Here is a 17,944-nt window from a genome sequence, read left to right on the forward strand (position 1 = left end):
AGCTCTCAAATCAACCTACACACACACACACACACACACACAGAGAGAGAGAGAGAGAGAGAGAGAGAGAGAGAGAGAGAGAGAGTTGTACCTCAGAAGTCGAATGGAATCCGTTCCCGAAGTCCGTTCGACTTCTAAAACATTCGGAAACCAAGGTGTGACTTCCGATTGGCTGCAGGACCTGGTTGGACGTTCGGGTTTCAAAGAACGTTTGCAAACCAGAACACTCACTTCTGGGTTTGCGACAGTCGGAAGCCAAAATGTTAGACTCCCAAGGCGTTCAGGATCCAAGGTACGACTGTACAGCCTAGGCATTAGTCGGGGTAGTTTGGTCTATGGTTAGCAGAAGATATGCGCCCTAGATTCCATGTTACATCTTTCACCAAGATGGGCCTCGATTTCTTAATCAAAATGCCTGCCTTTTGCTAGGGATCTTCTGTAGCTGCGTAAGAGGCAGCCTACCTGCTTTTTATGTCAGCCGGTGAAAGTATATGGAGCTAGAACCATTTTTCTCTTTTTGTTTCTTGGCTGCAGTTCTGTGGTTCTCTCGTTCATTGTTCTTGGTTAAACAAGACTGTGTTTTCTCATCCGGGAGAGTTGACTAAGCTCAACTCGCCCTAGGTGTAAGTCTTTCTCTGCTAAGCCAGCAACGGAGCAACATGGAGCAGATGGGTAGTTAGACTTTGGAAGTTTAAAGTTTCGCTTTGTTATCCTGGTAGTGCCTCATAATATATGAGTCCAACAATGCTTTAACCCCGGTAAGTGTTGGTATCTATTGACAATGTCTCTCTCCTGTGTTAGAATATCTTTAGTTTTGGCAGTAAAGCTGGAATAACTGAGCACCCATCTAATCTGGGCTTCTACATGACCCCTGGAGACCCCAGTGGGTTCTTGCTGTTGTGTTTCAGGGCAGAGCTGTTGTTGCCCTGTGTGTAAAACTGGGTGACACCATTTTTTCTTGGTTTACTGTACTCCAGAAATGTGTGAATCCTAATCAGAGATGACTGTCAAAGATTAGTGCTGGAGAGAGATCAATATCTTATTGGGTTTGGGTTCATTAACTGTTGCACATTCCTTTTCTGCCCCTGCCAAGCCCACATTCCTGGAGATTATAATTTTGCAATAGCGTTAAAATAAAGAAGAAAAATACCTCCCCCCCTTTTTAAAAAGGCTGTGTAACTGTATAGATATGTTTGTTTAATTTAAAACATTTATTATGAGCTTTTCATTGCAAATACAACTCCTGAGCAGGTTACAAATGAAAGCAGTTCTGGATATAGGTACTAAAAAGCAAGGCAGGTGGTTAAGAAACCAGCTGAAATATGGGGAGTGGCTGGGCAAAATACTGTGAGTTAATAGAAAGAGATGGTGATACTTGGAGGTTGCAGAGCTTTGAAAAATTGAAGGGAAAGGTGCGAGACTGGTTCCATTATGCCCAAATTCTAGAGGTGTTTAAAAAGGATAAAAAAATTGGTTTCCAGGTGGAAAAATCAAAACTAGAGACAGAACTACTTGAACCTAAGACGAAACTGCTTTCAAGAATGTATAACTTGTTGCTTAAATGGAATACTCAAGACGAGACAGTTAAATCAGCTATGATAAAATGGGCTCAGGACATTGGGTACAACATTATGTTTGAAGACTGGGAAAGGTTATGGACCACCGGTATGAAATTCACAGCATGTAGTGCCTTAAAAGAAAACATTATGAAAATGGTATACAGGTGGTACATGACCCCAGTCAAACTTGCAAAGATATACCATCTGTCTGACAATAAATGTTGGAAATGTAAGGAGGCTGAAGGAACATTCTTTCACCTCTGGTGGACATGCCCGAGGGTGAAGGCTTTTTGGGAAATGATTTATAATGAGTTGAAAAAGGTGTTTAAGTACACCTTTCACAAGAAACCAGAGGCCTTCCTCCTGGGCATTGTGGGCCAGAGAGTGTCAAAGAAAGATAGAACTTTCTTTTTATATGCAACTACAGCAGCAAGAATCCTTATAGCTAAACATTGGAAGGCACAGGAGTTACCCACGCTGGAAGAGTGGCATTCGCAGCTGATGGACTACATGGAATTAGCCGAAATGACAGGCAGAATCCGAGATCTGGGAGAAGAGGCAGTGGAAGAGGACTGGAAAAAATTTAAGGACTATTTACAAAAACACTATAAGTTATATGAATGTTGAGAATTTGCTAAGCCTTTGGGAAAAACATGCTTCAGTATTGAGATTGGTAAATGATGGAAACCAAGTTATGATCTAGAAAAGTATAAATTGCAGACTATATAACTAAATGAAAACACAAAAACATATGAAATAAGGTATTAATTTGCTGTTTATTTTTATTGTAAAGAAAGCAGGGGATGGAGGACGTGGGGAAGTCCGGTTGATCATGAAAATTGATTTGAAAAAGTGAATTTTCTTCTATAATTTCTTTTTTCTCTCTGTAAAACCGCTTTTGTTGTGTTACTGACGATGTATTCTGACCTTGGAAAAAAAGCAATAAAAAATTATTATAAAAAAAAAGAAAGAAACCAGCTGAAATAAACCTCAGCACTGGCACCAAAGTCCACAAACTGCTGTGTTGAATAACCAGGCCTTCATTTGGTTTCGAAAGGCTAAAGTAGTGGGTGAGTCTCCATGGCAGATCTCTACAAATAGCATGGTTGTTCCGTAATTGATTGGCCAATTTAACTAGAGTGAGCTGGAAAATCGTCCGGGGGGGGGGGGGATAATAAAAACAGGTAAAGTTGCGCAGTTATGGGAGGAGTTGAAACTGATGAGATTGCTTTTTGTGCCTTTGCTCCACTGCAGTAAGTCCAACAAAAATTGTCTTCTGGCATTCCTTTTAAGTCAGGGATTGGCAACCTAAGGCCCATGGGCCACAAGCGGCCCACAGGAGTCATTTAACTGGCCCCCGAGCCGCCCCCGAACCGAGCCAGCCACTCGGTGAGTCCCCGCCCGCTGCGCTAAACCAGCGCAGTGACTTGCTTCCATGGCACTGAAAATTGGGCATGCGCAGATGCTGAAAACTGCGTCTACGCGGACGCCGGAAATCATGTGCGCGTGATCCGGCCCAGGGAGGGATCTCCGCTGGAGTGAACCAGCCCAGGCGAGGTAAACCTTGCCGACCTCTGTTTTAAGTGGTATAGTAATACTGATGTTAGTGATGGATGCCTCTACTTCCCCATAATTGGATCTTAAGTTAAGCACGCAGCATCACCAGGAATGCAAATAGTCCCCTGGACGTCAAGGAAATAGTCACAGCAGTGGCCACAGACTTTCCATGTCAGGTTTGGCACATGTCCTTTTTGTCCTTTCTCAAAAGGGGGCCAAGGTAGGAGATGAAGGAACGTCTGATGAGGTCATAGCCAGTGCTGGCTCCGTATCGTTTCTCACACTGTGCATGCAGCTGACTCCGCCATGTGTTCATTGCAGCTCAGTGTTTTGCTGTCTTTTGCAAATGCCTCAGCTTCTATCTCTTGTAGCCTTCAAGAGCCCCAGTAATGGATGCAGAAGGCACATGATATAGTTGCTGCTGTGAAGCTAAGGTTTCCGGGATCTGGCCAGTGTCTGCATGGAAGACTAACTGGGAACTCTGTGCAGCCTTCTCTATAAAGTCCTTGGAAGTAGGGATAGGGTTGTTGGTTTTCTGGCTTTGAAGAACAATCCTGGTCTGCATGTTTTTGTAGTGGTCATGTTGCTCCAATGAGTAGCTTTCTGTTCTCGGCCTTTCCAAGTGGTATGAGAGGCATTGTAGAGTGTTATTAGGAGTACCAGTAATTGTATCAATCAGTGTAAGTGTGCAAAGTGGTTTATAGACTCCCAGTTAGCTTGCTGTCGAGACTGGCCAGTGGGGACGGGAGGGAGAGATGGAGGGAGCAACAGAGGGGTGTGGTCAGGGACTGGCTGGACAATGAGGAAGTGTAGGAGGAGCCACCCTAGGGAAGCTTCAGAAGAGGACACGGTGGGATACGGGAACACAGATCAGAGGATGGAAGCGGGGGCAGAATGGCTGGATGCTGAACAAGTAACAGGCTCGAGTGAGAGAGAGGAAGAAGAGGCAGAAAACACTGCAGATGTAGGACAGGTAGCTGAGGAGGAGGAAGGGGCTGAGGCTGCAATAAATTCACAAGAGCCTGCCAGTCCTACTGTATTCCGCTCCACTCCGCTTCCCTGTTGTCTCTGGGAACTTGGAGACTTTTGCATGTAGCAGAACGACGAGCAGAGAGGTCTCAGGGCCCCCTCCCCGAAGGAGTTTTAAGACTGCAGGGGAAACAGCCTGACAGGGAGGAGAACTTAGGGGGAAGTGGGAGGCTGGATTGTCAGTTCTGGCATCTGCTTGCAATAGGTTTCTTTGTATTCTGTTTCCTTGAATAAAGAATCAACTTTACTGCAGGTCAGTTTCCGTGCTGACCTGCAGCTCACAGGTGTGAGCAATAGATAGTGTTGGCATTGGGAGTGGAAGATCTGGGTTCAAATCTCCATTTCACCTTCCAAGCTTATTGGTACAAGGTCCCAGGGTACGGTTTGAAGGCACATGAGGCCACCACCTTGCTAAAAACTAAGCAAATTGTAGTCTGATCCGTGTCTGGATGGTTCACTGCCTGAGAATCACATCTACGCTGCCTTTGGTTCCATGATGGAAGGAAGGCCAGATACAAATGCAATAAAATAAAGCACAAAATAAATGTTCAGGGTTGTTTGGGGGATTAACAAAGGGTTGCTCTGTGAATGCTGATCTTGAGTCCTGGGACAAAGGCTGGAATGCCAGTGTGATCAGATAAATATTAAATATTTACTTCCAGCATGTCTTGTAGACCTGAAAACAAGACCTTTTGTAAACTGCTTGTCCCCTGGTGGTGTGTGTGTGTGTTTTTGTTTTCAGCAAGATCTTAAAACATATTGGCAACATCTTTTTATTGAGCCAAAGCCACGCTTGTAGAAGTGAACATGTGTAGAATCCCGTGCTGTCTTCTCAAATGCGTACTGTCAGATTTCAGCCCTCCCCAGGGCAAAATCTCTTATCGCCAATGTGCACCGTAGCCTGCAGTTGACACTCAATATGTTTCTTTTTCAGGTGGAAGAGATAAGCGCGGAGGCCCCATTCTAACATTTCCAGCTCGCAGCAACCATGATAGAATACGACAAGAGGACCTTAGGAGGCTCATTTCATACCTAGCTTGTATTCCTAGGTAAGGGCATCTTCCCTGTATTATGATTTGAAGCTGCGCTACTTTGCTTCGCTGTGTCAAAACAGTTTAAAAGGGAGTCCTGTGTGGGTTCATATCAAGTTCATGTTCCTCTAACCTTCCAGTTGTTTAAGGAGATGTAACTCAGCAACCAGGCATGCTTCTCTGGAGAATTCAGAATGCTCTCAAAGAAGCAGCAGATCGCCATAAAGTTGGAGTAAGGTTGTTTTTCTGCACCAATCTCGCCCTGAATGATCGGGGCTGCAATTAACAACGACAACAACAGCAAATGCATTATTCCAAGAGGATTGCCCCTAACCAGGAGTGCAAAGTGAATTGTGGCGTGAAGCCAAAGTCTGAATCACTATTGCTGCATTTGCTAGCGTTTTTCAGGTTGCAAGACCAGTTTATGCAACTGGTGATAAACTCAGATGATTAAAACAAACCTATCCCTGGACTGTACCACTTCCTGCAGCGGGTTTGTGGTTGTGGGGCACTTGTCTCTGTGCATACATATGTACACTATTCCACGTTTACAGACAAATTGAAAACAGCATGTCAGGGAAAGGGTTCACCCTAGTCATCTCTTTGACGTAATTTTTCCTGGGGGTGTGAATGTGTGTCTGTGTGTGTGTGTGTGTGTGTGTGTGTGTGTTAGCCTTGGACTGTGCAACCCACACCTGCTGCCTGAAGTGGCAGAGTCCGGGAAGAGCTTTACCACTTGATTCTGTGGATTTATAAGCTATTCCGAATTTATGAGCTTTTTGGCAAAGGAAGAAACCAGTGTTCCAAGGAACAAGGGAGAAAGTGGCTTTTTGCGAACCGTAGCTTCTTGAGGACCAGCCTTGTTGAGAGTTATTTGTGACTTTGGCCAATTTAGGTGCTTTGGCAAAGTGGCAGCACTTAAAAGATGTTTTTCCTGGTTCACACTAGGCCGAAGCTGCTGCTGCTTCTTTTTTAAAAGTGCCAGTTTCACAGGGGGAGGACATTTCGTTGAACCGACTATTAATTCCAGAGTAAAGTTTGCACCTTATAAATGGTACTGAACATGACTCTGCAAGACTGCTCTTCAACCCAGAAATAGCTCACATCTGAGCTGGCTGCCTCTCCTTCAGTCGGTCAGAATAATATTGAGTGAAGTGTAAATTTCCTCCTTAGGGCCAGCTGGCCTTACTGTATCTGGTTATGAATTGTAGGGCTTCAGAGCTTTCCAAAAGACTCGGCGTGGACCGAATGCCAGGCTGAATTTAGGCACTGGTAGCATTTGACTCGAGTAGTCAAGTACACAGCTCTTTGTTTTTTCTTTTGCCACTTAAGTAGGTTGTTTGGACAATGGGCAAGTCAGCAAGGCACCTTCGTGAAGGAAGGGAGCATTGTGGGATGGCTGACGAACATGAGAGAGTAGTTTTTGTCAGCATTGGAAACTTGGGCAGCGGGCTTAGCCACTCATTTGGAGGCAGCTGATAGCTGCTAACCTGGATGGCTTTAAAACAGGGTTAGGAAGATTCATAGGATTAGGCCAGCTCCTTGAAAAATAGGATGCTGGACTAGAGGGGCCATTGGCCTGATCCAGTAGATAAAGGTAAAAGTAAAGGGATCCCTGACCATTAGGTCCAGTCGTGACCGACTCTGCGGTTGCGGCACTCCTCTCGCTTTATTGGCCGAGGGAGCCGGCGTACAGCTTCCGGGTCATGTGGCCAGCATGACTAAGCCGCTTCTGGTGAACCAGAGCAGCGCACGGAAATGCCGTTTACCTTCCCGCCGGAGTGGTACCTATTTATCTACTTGCACTTTGACGTGCTTTCGAACTGCTAGGTTGGCAGGAGCAGGGACCGAGCAACGGAAGCTCACCCCATTGCAGGGATTTGAACCACCAACCTTCCAATCAGCAAGTCCTAGGCTCTGTGGTTTAACCCACAAATTGTTGCATACACAGGATGAGGTCCACTTGCACAACCAGACCACCCTGCCTCCTTCCCCTCTGCCCCCACCCCCACCCCCTGAATCTGCTCTTGAGGGCTGGAGGGGGAATTCAGAACAGGATTAGCAGGGCACTGGGATAAGAAAGGGAGAGGGGGAAGCCCTGCTAGACTAGTGTGGAAACCCCTGCGCTGGATACAACCCACCCCTCCGCCTGTGCACGTCTGAAGTTTAAGCTAAAAAGTAGAGCATTAACATTGCTGCTGCTTCTTTGGCGATCCCTCATAGCAGAGTAAGATTGTCTTCCATGAACACAGTCTTAACAGTAAGTCCATAAGTGACTGTGGAGGCCAATTCTGGATCCACACGTCCTTCCACAGTGGGGACATAGGTTTCTGGGCAGGAGTTGATCAAGGTGAGGATTTGCCAAGCGTGCCTTCCTCTTAGCACGTTTCTCCCTTTCGTCCTGAGTTTGAGCGTCTTCAAAGCCCGTGACACCTTTGGTAAAAGCTGTTCTCCAACTGGAGCGCTCGCAGGCCAGTGTTTCTCAGTTGTCAGTGTTTATGCTACATTAGATTTGCCTTGAGAGAGTCCTTAAACCTCTTTTGTTGACCACCGGCATTGCGCTTTCCATTTTTAAGTTCTGAATAGAGTAGTTGCTTTGCAGCTCTGCCCTGACTGATCTTTAAAGGAGAAACATCCACCACGAAGCCAAGGTCCCCTAGCAGATGGCTGAGAGAGTTGAAGCAGTAGCAAAAGTCTGTGGAAGGTCTTGTGAAACAAACAGCTTGCATGGATGCCTCTTCCTCCCGAATTCTTCACCCAACCAATATAACATGGAGGGGTGATGCAGAGGGAGGAAGGCACGAGAAAGCAAGACCTCGTTGGCTGCACACACACTTAGTGGTACCCCAGCGTATTTTTATTGGGGAGCGTGGGGAATATGAGTGCTGTCACCCTGGCCTAAGGGACGAAACGTTGCAGTGTATTTTCAGCCCTCGCAATCCCAGAGGAGAGATAAATAGGTTTTCAAGGAACTAGGACAGTCCATCAACAGACAATTGGTTTTTTGTTTTCTGAATCTCCCTAGGCTAAGTGTCATCAACATTCTGAAGTCAATAGGTCCTTGTTAGACTATGTAGGAAGTGTTTAAATTAGAGGACATCGTAACAAAACAGAACTATTGTCTCACTGATATCTGGCTCTGTGACGCTACGGTTGCTTCTGTGCTGAGTTTTAAATGAACTGTTAAGTTTTTGCTGAAACCTATGTTGTGCTTTATCCGCTAGTGCAGGGGCACTCCAATAATAAAGGTAAACCAGGCAGGTGCCTGGGGAGTCGTAGAGTCATAGAATCGTAGAGTTCGAAGGTACCCCAATGGTCATCTAGTCCAACCACCTGTGATGCTGGAATCTAAACTAAAGCGTCCAAGACAGATGGCCATCCAACTGTGAATACCTGTTGCAGATGTTCAGATGTTCTGCAGAAAGAGGGAGGAGAGTGTGTGCCTGAATGTTTGAGGAGATGCACGAGACATCTTGGCATCTGGTTGCCTGGGTGATGTACATTTAGTATGTGTAAAATGTTCATTCATCTAGGGTTGGCCATGCACTAGTGCTTAATCCTACCAGGTTGTGTAAAATTCCGGTGAGATGTCCCCCTTCTACAGGTGAAGCTCCCACTGAGTTGTCGGATGGGAACGAGAATAGAATTGGCAGGCAGAGCAGCCAGGTTGGCGCCTGGGGACCATTCCTGCCTCTATTAACTGTTGTCTTGTTTGCTTTCTAGTGAAGAAGTGTGTAAACGAGGTTTCACCGTTATTGTAGATATGCGTGGATCTAAATGGGACTCTATTAAGCCACTTTTGAAGATCTTGCAGGAATCCTTTCCCTGTTGCATTCATGTTGCACTGATAATCAAGCCAGACAACTTTTGGCAGAAACAGCGGACTAACTTCGGCAGCTCCAAGTTTGAATTTGAGGTAAACTTCTCAATAACCAATGTTGGGTGCCCAAAGTGCTGCAGGGAAACCCGCCATTTGAACAGTGTTTTGGGAAATATTGTAGAACTTTCATTTGGTACATTAAAGCCTTCCATTTCAACGTTGCTGAGGAAACTTACGGAGCATAAACTCCTGTGCTCCTCCATTGATGCTCAAAAGGGCATGTGGGAAAAAGAACCCCAAATGGCAAAACAAACAAAGTAGAAATAATTCCTCAGTGGCCCTGGGAATGCTGGCTGTGTCAGCGATGACTGTGTCAGCGATGATGCCAATCATAGCTGTCAACGGTCCCTTATTTGGTGGGAAACTCCCTTATTCCAGCGCCGTGTCCCGCTGCTGTCCCTTATTGATGATGTCCCTTAAATTTCCCGGGTTTCAAAGGAAGCAACTCCTCCCCCTCCCTCCCTGCCGGCCAGGGAGGAGGGAGGCTCCAACTGTGTTGCTTGGCTGCATTGCACACCCAATAAGGAGTCTAAGAACGACTGGGGGGTGGAGCTTGCATGCCTTGTGCCGATCAAATCGGCCGCATTGCCGGGAGACTCGCCTTTGTTCAGTGCTTCCCAGCAGAGAGGTGACGGTGGCTTTCCTTGCTGCATCCCCTTTGCCAGGTTGCTGCACTGTGGGAACCACCGCTTGAGGCTTTGTTTGGCTGCTGGCTGGGCTTTCTGCCTTTGGCTCGGAGGGGCTAAGAAGCTGAACATACTTGTGCTTGGAAAACCCCTTATTTTGGCTGCTGATCCCTTATTTTCGAGGCTGCTAGTCCCTTATTTTCAAATCTGTAAGTTGGCAGCTATGATGCCCATATGTGGAAGGAACCAATGAACTCAGGTTGCTATGGACACATAGCAAAACTCCCTCTGCACCAACACATACTTATGACATCATAATGCCCATCAGTTTCAGTGACATCATAATGACCATCAGTTTCAGTGGCCCAGCCATGCCAAAGCTTAGGTGATCCCTACAGGCAGAGGTTCAGATCTCTTTACATGGTTAATCACTGCGATTTGGGGGCACAACAGAGCTCCCCCATAGTTCCCTGGAGTTTGGTTCAATGGAATTGTACATTTCCAGCGCTTTAAATGTATCTCGTCGTGTGGTTAACCTTTAACCGTTGCTGCTTTTCAGACCAACATGGTGTCTCTGGAAGGCCTTACCAAAGTTGTCGACCCTTCTCAGTTAACTCCCGAATTTGACGGCTGCTTGGAATATAACCACGAGGAATGGATAGAAATCAGAGTTGCCTTTGAGGATTACATTAGCAATGCCACACACATGCTCTCCAGGCTGGAGGAGCTGCAGGACATATTGGCCAAAAAGGACTTGCCTCAGGACTTGGAGGCGGCTCGGAGTATGATCGAAGAGCACTCGCAGCTGAAGAAGAAGGTCATCAAAGCGCCCATTGAGGACCTGGACTTGGAAGGGCAGAAGTTGCTGCAGAGGATACAGAGCAGCGAGACCTTCCCCAAAAAGAACTCTGGGTCTGGAAACGCGGATCTGCAGAACCTCTTGCCCAAAGTGTCCACCATGTTAGACAGGTTGCACTCGACGCGGCAGCATCTGCACCAGATGTGGCATGTGCGGAAGGTGAAACTGGACCAATGCTTTCAGCTCAGGCTTTTTGAACAAGATGCAGAAAAGGTAAAATGGTGGCAGGGGGTGGGGGTATTTCTTGGTCAACTTCTTAAGTTGATGGGATGCGGGTGGTGCTGTGGGTTAAACCACAGAGCCTAGGACTTGCCGATCAGAAGGTCGGTGGTTCGAATCCCCGTGACAGGAAGAGCTCCCGTTGCTCGGTCCCTGCTCCTGCCAACCTAGCAGTTCGAAAGCACGTCAAAGTGCAAGTAGATAAATAGGTACCACTGTGGTGGGAAGGTACATGGCGTTTCTGTGCACTGCTCTGGTTCGCCAGATGCAGGTTAGTCATGCTGGCCACATGACCTGGAACCTGTACGCCGGCTCCCTTGGCCAATAAAGCGAGATGAGTGCCACAACGCCAGAGTCGGCCATAACTGGACCTAATGGTCAGGGGTCCCTGTACCTTTATGTGTCAGCACCCAGTGGCACTGTGGGGGTCCGCAGGATTCTTTTCCAAGGAAGGGGCCAAGTAAAGCAGTCAAAAGATACTTTCTCAGAATAGAAATGTGAAGGAGGATGTCTGTACATTTTGCCTCGCATCTCAGGTTCTACAAATGCTAGAAACTTTCTGTTTTTAAAAAATGAAGCCTGGGACTGGCGGATTTTGGTTCATCAGGAAACGGGGTAGAGCTGTCCCCTCTGTACTGCTCACCATGCAGATACCCATTGATTGCTCTGTGCAATGGACAGCTGTTGGAACACCCAGTATGGCTGGACGTGTTCCCCTTTAGGAGCCTTGGATTTAGTGCCTGTGTGACCGCTCAGGCTTGAGGAGGAGCTGGCTGCTCCTGTATGGAGCCGGTGTGGTGTTGCCCAGAGCCTGCAGCCCATAACCTCCAGGAACCAGATGTGGTCCATCAATTGGCCCTTTAAGTCATGCTAAAATGGAATTCTGAATGCTTATCTTTTTTAAAAAAGGTAGGGGGGCAATTGGCAAGCATAAACTAGCTTCCAGTTTTCATAGGCGTGAAGCCTCAAGCCTCACTATACTCGTTGAGACCTATCCATGCTTAATTTAGGATTGGGCCTCTCAGACTGCCGTCACGCACTTTGGGGAGTAAGTCCTCTTGAACTCTGCATGCTTCAACTTCCAGATAAAACACACACATAGGATCTGCCCCTAGCTAAGCGTGGCGTTGTGCAGTTTCATGTTGGTGGCCCCTTTTTTCCGTTGCCGTAATGACTTATTTAGTGGGACGCTGGTGGCGCTGTGGGTTAAACCACAGAGCCTAGGACAGGGGTCTGCAACCCGCGGCTCCGGAGCCGCATGTGGCTCTTTTACACCTTTGCCGCGGCTCCGGGGCGGATACTAACGAGGGGAGGAGGCGCATGGTGCGCTCCGACACTCCCCACTGTGGTGGGCGCTGTACTGGCTGTAACGTCGCATGGGGGCGGTGCGTGCGTTAGTCACGCACCGTCCCGACGTAACCTTCCTGCCCGCCTGCCCACTACATTGTAAGGGGCACGTACGCTGGTCACTGCATTGAAAGGGGGCATGTACGCTGGTCACTGTTTTGAAGGGGAGTGAAGAACACACACACACAAAAAGGTAACTTGTTAATTTAACGTTTATTTCTATGAGGAGGAATAATTCTGAGGGGTCAAACAAATAAATAATAAAAAGTGACCAAAATATTTTTTTTATAATGACGAGTTTTGCGGCTCCCAGTTGTTTTTTCTTCGGAAACAGGTCCAAGTGGCTCTTTTTGTCTTAAAGGTTGCAGACCCCTGGCCTAGGACTTGCCAATCAGCAGGTCGGCAGTTCGAATCCCCGCGATGGGGTGAGCTCCCGTTGCTCGGTCCCTGCTCCTGCCAACCTAGCAGTTTGAAAGCACGTCAAAGTGCAAGTAGATAAATAGGTACCACTCCGGCGGAAAGGTAAACGGCGTTTCCGTGTGCTGCTCTGGTTCACCAGAAGCGGCTTAGTCATGCTGGCCACATGACCCTGAGCTGTATGCCGGCTCCCTCGGCCAATAAAGCGAGATGAGCGCCACAACCCAAGAGTCGGTCACGACTGGACTTTTACCTAATGACTTATTTAATGCAGATACCTCTATGATTTAGGCAAATTAATCGTAACAATTGGGATTTGAGAGAAATGCTTTACGTGCTCACACTGCTTTTCAGCGCAGATCGGCTTTCGAAACAGATAACAATTAAAATCCGGCATGCAACAAACAAAAGCCTAATAAAACTGGAAGCCTCTCAATGCAGTGATTGTGGTTTACATCCCAGCACCCCAGACTCCTTGTTCTAATTTTTACCAATTTCTCTTAACTCCTCTTTCACTAGAAGGGTTGGGGGGGTATACAGGCAACTGAAAGCAACACCTTTGACCTGAGTCTCGAGAGAATAAACTAACCAGAGGTCATGCCCTTTCCCTAGCTTGCTCCTAAAGTGACCACCACAAAGGTTGTTGCTCCTTTGGGGTGGGGTGACCTGCCACCCTTGGTGGGCCCAGTGTAAATAACCTCTCTGGAGGTAATTGCAGAAGCAGATGTTACTCACAGCAGGGGTGGGGTAGGGCAGGCCTTCTCCTCTGCCCTGATATTTGCTCATAGTAGACCACTATAAAGCAAGCAGCACATAAGCGGCACACAAAACACTACCAAACCATTCTACGTTCTAAAACTTACATTAATAATCCAAAACTTGAGAGAACAATGTACAAGATCTACTACAGAAGCCACAAACAGAAAACTCATTCAAATTGTGTCCGAAAGGAAGATTCAGTCTTTAAAGTTCCTTTAGACAGGCTCCTGTAGATATCAACAAAGGCAAGTTGGATCAAACGAAGTGTCGGTGATGTTGCACTCAAGGGTTAGATATCAACGAAGATAAGTTTGATCAAACGAAGTCTCGGTGATGTTACGCACAAGACTTAGACAGGGTGCCGGCGTTTGTCACCTGTTTCGCCCATGAAGAGTCTTGGGCTTCTTCAGTAAATTCTCTCTCATGGTTTTGATATATTTATAAACATTCAACTTCATATGCTAAGTCCTTTCTTGACTTAAGCATTTATTCATTTACATAAACTGGCAGTAGATCTCACCACAGCATCAACGCTGTAGTGTTCTGGATTTTCATGCCACTTAAGTTGTAAGTGTCCAGCGCTGCTTGTCGCTAGAATGATGTACGGATTATTTAGTAAGAACGTACGGACCACCCTTCTTGTCACAGGAACATTCCAGTCAGTTCAAAGGTGGAGTTAACTCTTTATTAGCAAAAACACGGTCTCTGCAGCCTTGGCTGAGTGTCAGGCCTAATGAGCAGAGCAGCTCATTCCCATTGATGATCTTCCATGAAAATCACTTGCCAAGACTGAAAGGCCCTGTCTCCTCGGGGCTTTCTGCAAGCAAGCGGAGACTGTGCCTGAATGTGGCCAACCTCTCCTCCAACCTTTTCATGCCTCTCCTGGTTCTAGGGGACAGAGGAAGGAGAGCTTGTCGTAGCAGGATGGGGGAAAACTTGTAACATTTCACCTTCCTGACTCATCTCTGCCTCTTGGCCTCCCTCCTCCTCGTCTCCTGCTTCCACTTCTGCCTCACTGCCACACTGGGAGCCAATGTGGTGTAGTGGTTAGGAGCGATAGTCTCGTAATCTGGGGAACCGGGTTCGCGTCTCCGCTCCTCCACATGCAGCTGCTGGGTGACCTTGGGCCAGTCACACTTCTTTGAAGTCTCTCAGCCCCACTCACCTCACAGAGTGTTTGTTGCGGGGGAGGAAGGGAAAGGAGAATGTTAGCCGCTTTGAGACTCCTTCGGGTAGTGATAAAGCGGGATATCAAATCCAAACTCCTCCTCCTCCTCCTCCTCTTCTTCTTCTTCTTCTTCTTCTTCTTCTTCTTCTTCTTCTTCTTCTTCTCTGATTCTGGACATCTCTCTGCCATAGACTCTCCCTGCTCACTAAGACCTGTTACCTCTTCAGCTTCTGATACCTCTTCTTCCCAGTCCTCTCCCTCTGACCACCCATCGTTGTCCCACCACCAATCCCCGGGCTCTGAGCCTTCTTCCGTTGGTGGTTCCTCAGCTGGTTCCTCCTTCCTCTGCTCCCAACCAGTCCATGACATTGTCGGATCTGGTCAGGGACCAGCCAGATGCCCATGGGAAAACAGAACCTAATCACTACATGCTCCCCATGTGCAACTCTTTGCAACTGGTATTCCAAGGCATATTGCCTCTGACAGTGGAGGTAGAACAAAGGTTTCATCGCTAGTAGCCATTGATTTATGTCTCCCTGTGCCAGGCTGCGTAGGTACAACTTCTGTGCTGTTACTCAACATATGCAGACAAGGATGAGTCTAGACCCCCCTAATCTATCTTGATTCCCACCATGGCTTTGCAAGAGGCATTTCACTAATCAAATAGATCCCGAGTAAGTTGTAGATTAAATAAAAGCCCACGTATATTTGACAGTGACTCCTGTTTAATATTGAAACATGGAATTGTGCTAAGCATTATTGCTTTATGTTGCAGGGTTACAACTACCTAGGGATGGTATCAAGGGTTTGTAATAGCCCCCAAGAGTAATTCCAGTGGGGCCTTACTCACACCTTACTCATACATTTTATCCTCCAACTAAAAGGTACCTAGAGACAGAAATTAAAAACATGAATAATGCACATATTTCAATTTTTATTACAAAAAAGTAGGTATTGTGGAATGAATGTTTGGGGTCATTTGGACCGCAAGTAATTTAGATATGCAGTTTTTAATTGCGCGTTTTCTTTCTCTTGCAGTGGGGGTGTAAATGCTCGCAGTGCGCTCTCCTTAGCGAAACCCTCAAATTTAAGATAGAAAGCCCTAGAGGAAGCAAAACGATTGGCTTCTTTCACCGTAAAGTGTGCATACACCTCAGATGCTTGGGAGGGTTTTAAAAGGTTAAAGCTGAATATTGTTCAAAGCTCAGGCCTGCTTGTGTAAGGATCAGTTCCAAAATCAGAAAGCCACCTCTCTCTTATCTGTATGCAATTGGCGACCCTGAGGTTAGAACCCTGGATGTTTTCACTTGGCTTCTGCTGCAGTTAGAGCGATGGCTGGCAGGGGATTTCCTTTTGCAGAACGCTACGAAGTTATAACACTTCCGTTGGGCTCTTTCTGCAAAGAGAGTAGAGTTGAGAAGCTCCAGGTGTACTCATACCTGTTTTGCAGCCGAACCCGCGGGGAGAGATTTTCCTGTTTTAGAATATGCACATCCATCTAGCCCTTCCGTACAGCCAGGGAACTCCCCCCAAGATTTAGGGCTCAACAGGGGCTGGGAAGCAGCATATGGAAATAAGAGATTCATTCTCTCTGCCAATGACAACAGGAGATGATAACAGGAATCGGAGCCAATTCTGACATCATATTTCCCCCCCTCTAGCTGAATACCCGTGGAGGATTAACTATGAGAAAAGAAAGTTGCTAGAATGGAAAATGCATGTGGATTTTACTGTTTTTATCCTAAACGAAAGCATGTGTATATACAATGGTGTTTATATCGACGTTTTGCTTACTAGTTTGGACACTCTTCATTAAGTTGGGAGTGCAAGGGCCTGATTCAGTGCCCGCCCGCCCTGAGCAAATTGTTCCTGCCTGTGAAGTGCCATCCATTTTTGCAGTGGTTAAAAGCAGGGGGAAATTAAGTAGACACCGTGCAGAGGTGGGTGGATTACAGCACAAATTATATGCAAATCACAGGGACTCGGCGAACACTCTCTTCCGCCCAAATCTCTCAGCTGATCTGCACAGATCACCTCAGGAGGAGAAGGGGACAGTGTGCCCGGCCTGTGTGTATATGACAGAGATCCTTTTTTCGGTCTACGCATACATTGCAAGCTTTGTCTGTAAGCTTTTTTCACAGGTGTTTAAGCCATCTGCAGGACCAGGGTGGTGATGAATAATAAAGCATGACTAAAGACTAACGTTGGCAAAGGAATTAGACATGTTATTTCACACAGAGGGTGGGGAATCTTCTGACAACTGGTCCTTCAACGTTTTCTTACCCTCCATGTAGCTATAGGTAGGCTCAGGCGACCAAGACACAGAATCATGGCAGAGTTGGAAAAGACCCTGGGGTTTTCCTCATATGTATATGGTTTTTCATACAGTGGTACCTCGGGTTAAGTACTTAATTCGTTCCAGAGGTCCGTACTTAACCTGAAACTGTTCTTAACCTGAAGCACCACTTTAGCTAATGGGGCCTCCTGCTGCCGCTGCGCCGCCAGAGCACGATTTCTGTTCTCATCCTGAAGCAAAGTTCTTAACCTGAAGCACTATTTCTGGGTTAGCGGAGTCTGTAACCTGAAGCGTATGTAACCTGAAGCGTATGTAACCTCAAATACCACTGTATTAAAGTTTTACAATCACATATCCAATATACATCATAAAAACAAAATAATATACAAAACAATATACATCATAAAAACAAAATTCACTATTAAACTACAAGTGTTATTCCAGTCCTACTAACGATTCTGTTTACAATGATTTTTAAGATAAATTATAATCTCCCCCCGTTCCTTATTAAAATTTTGGTCTTCCTGATTTCTGATTCTTTCGGTCATTTTAGCCATTTCGGCATAATCTATCAACTTGATCTGCCATACTTCTCTGCTCAGGACTTTATCTTCTTTCCATCTCTGGGCCAATAACATCCACGCAGCGCCTAAACTTCCTAAAAGAAAGGCTTCAGGTTTTTTTGGGTTTTTTAGAAAAAGTTATTTTAAACATTTTTTTCAATTCGTTATATATCATTTCCCAAAATTCTTTTACAACCTGACACGTCCACCACATATGATAAAAGGTGCCTCCTTTTTCCTTACATTTCCAGCATATATTTGACTCTGTTTTATACATTTTTCTGGTTTACTGGGAGTTAGATACCAACGGTACATCATTTTCATGTAGTTTTCTTTCAATGTACACCGGTATCTTGGTTCTCATAGTTAATCCATTCTGGAAGTCCGTTCCAAAACCAAAGCATTCCAAAACCAAGGTGTGCTTTCCCATAGAAAGTAATGCAAAATAGATTAATCCGTTCCAGACTTCAAAAAAACCCCTAAAAGAGCAATTTAACATGAATTTTACTATCTAACGAGACCATTGACCCATAAAATGAAAGCAATAAACAATGTACTGCAGTCACACAATCAATCAGTAGCTGAACTGGGTTCCACACAGTCATAAAAACAAACAAAAAAGAGCCGCTAAAAC

General features: G+C 46.1%; 1 protein-coding gene across 7 annotated transcripts in view; it reads left to right on the plus strand.

Annotated features, from left to right (window-relative positions):
• The window catches only part of TRIO (trio Rho guanine nucleotide exchange factor), a 284,165-nt gene that overhangs the window by 84,839 nt on the left and 181,382 nt on the right, over positions 1-17,944 (plus strand). For all 7 annotated transcript variants that reach the window (XM_081206103.1, XM_081206102.1, XM_081206097.1 and 4 more), the window contains exons 3-5: positions 5,080-5,194; positions 8,900-9,092; positions 10,242-10,754. In XM_081206103.1, coding sequence (XP_081062229.1) covers positions 5,080-5,194; positions 8,900-9,092; positions 10,242-10,754 — 821 coding nt within the window. The remainder of the gene's footprint in view (positions 1-5,079; positions 5,195-8,899; positions 9,093-10,241; positions 10,755-17,944) is intronic.

The sequence above is a fragment of the Podarcis bocagei genome (assembly GCF_964188305.1).
Source record: "Podarcis bocagei genome assembly, chromosome: 8".
NCBI lineage: Eukaryota > Metazoa > Chordata > Lepidosauria > Squamata > Lacertidae > Podarcis > Podarcis bocagei.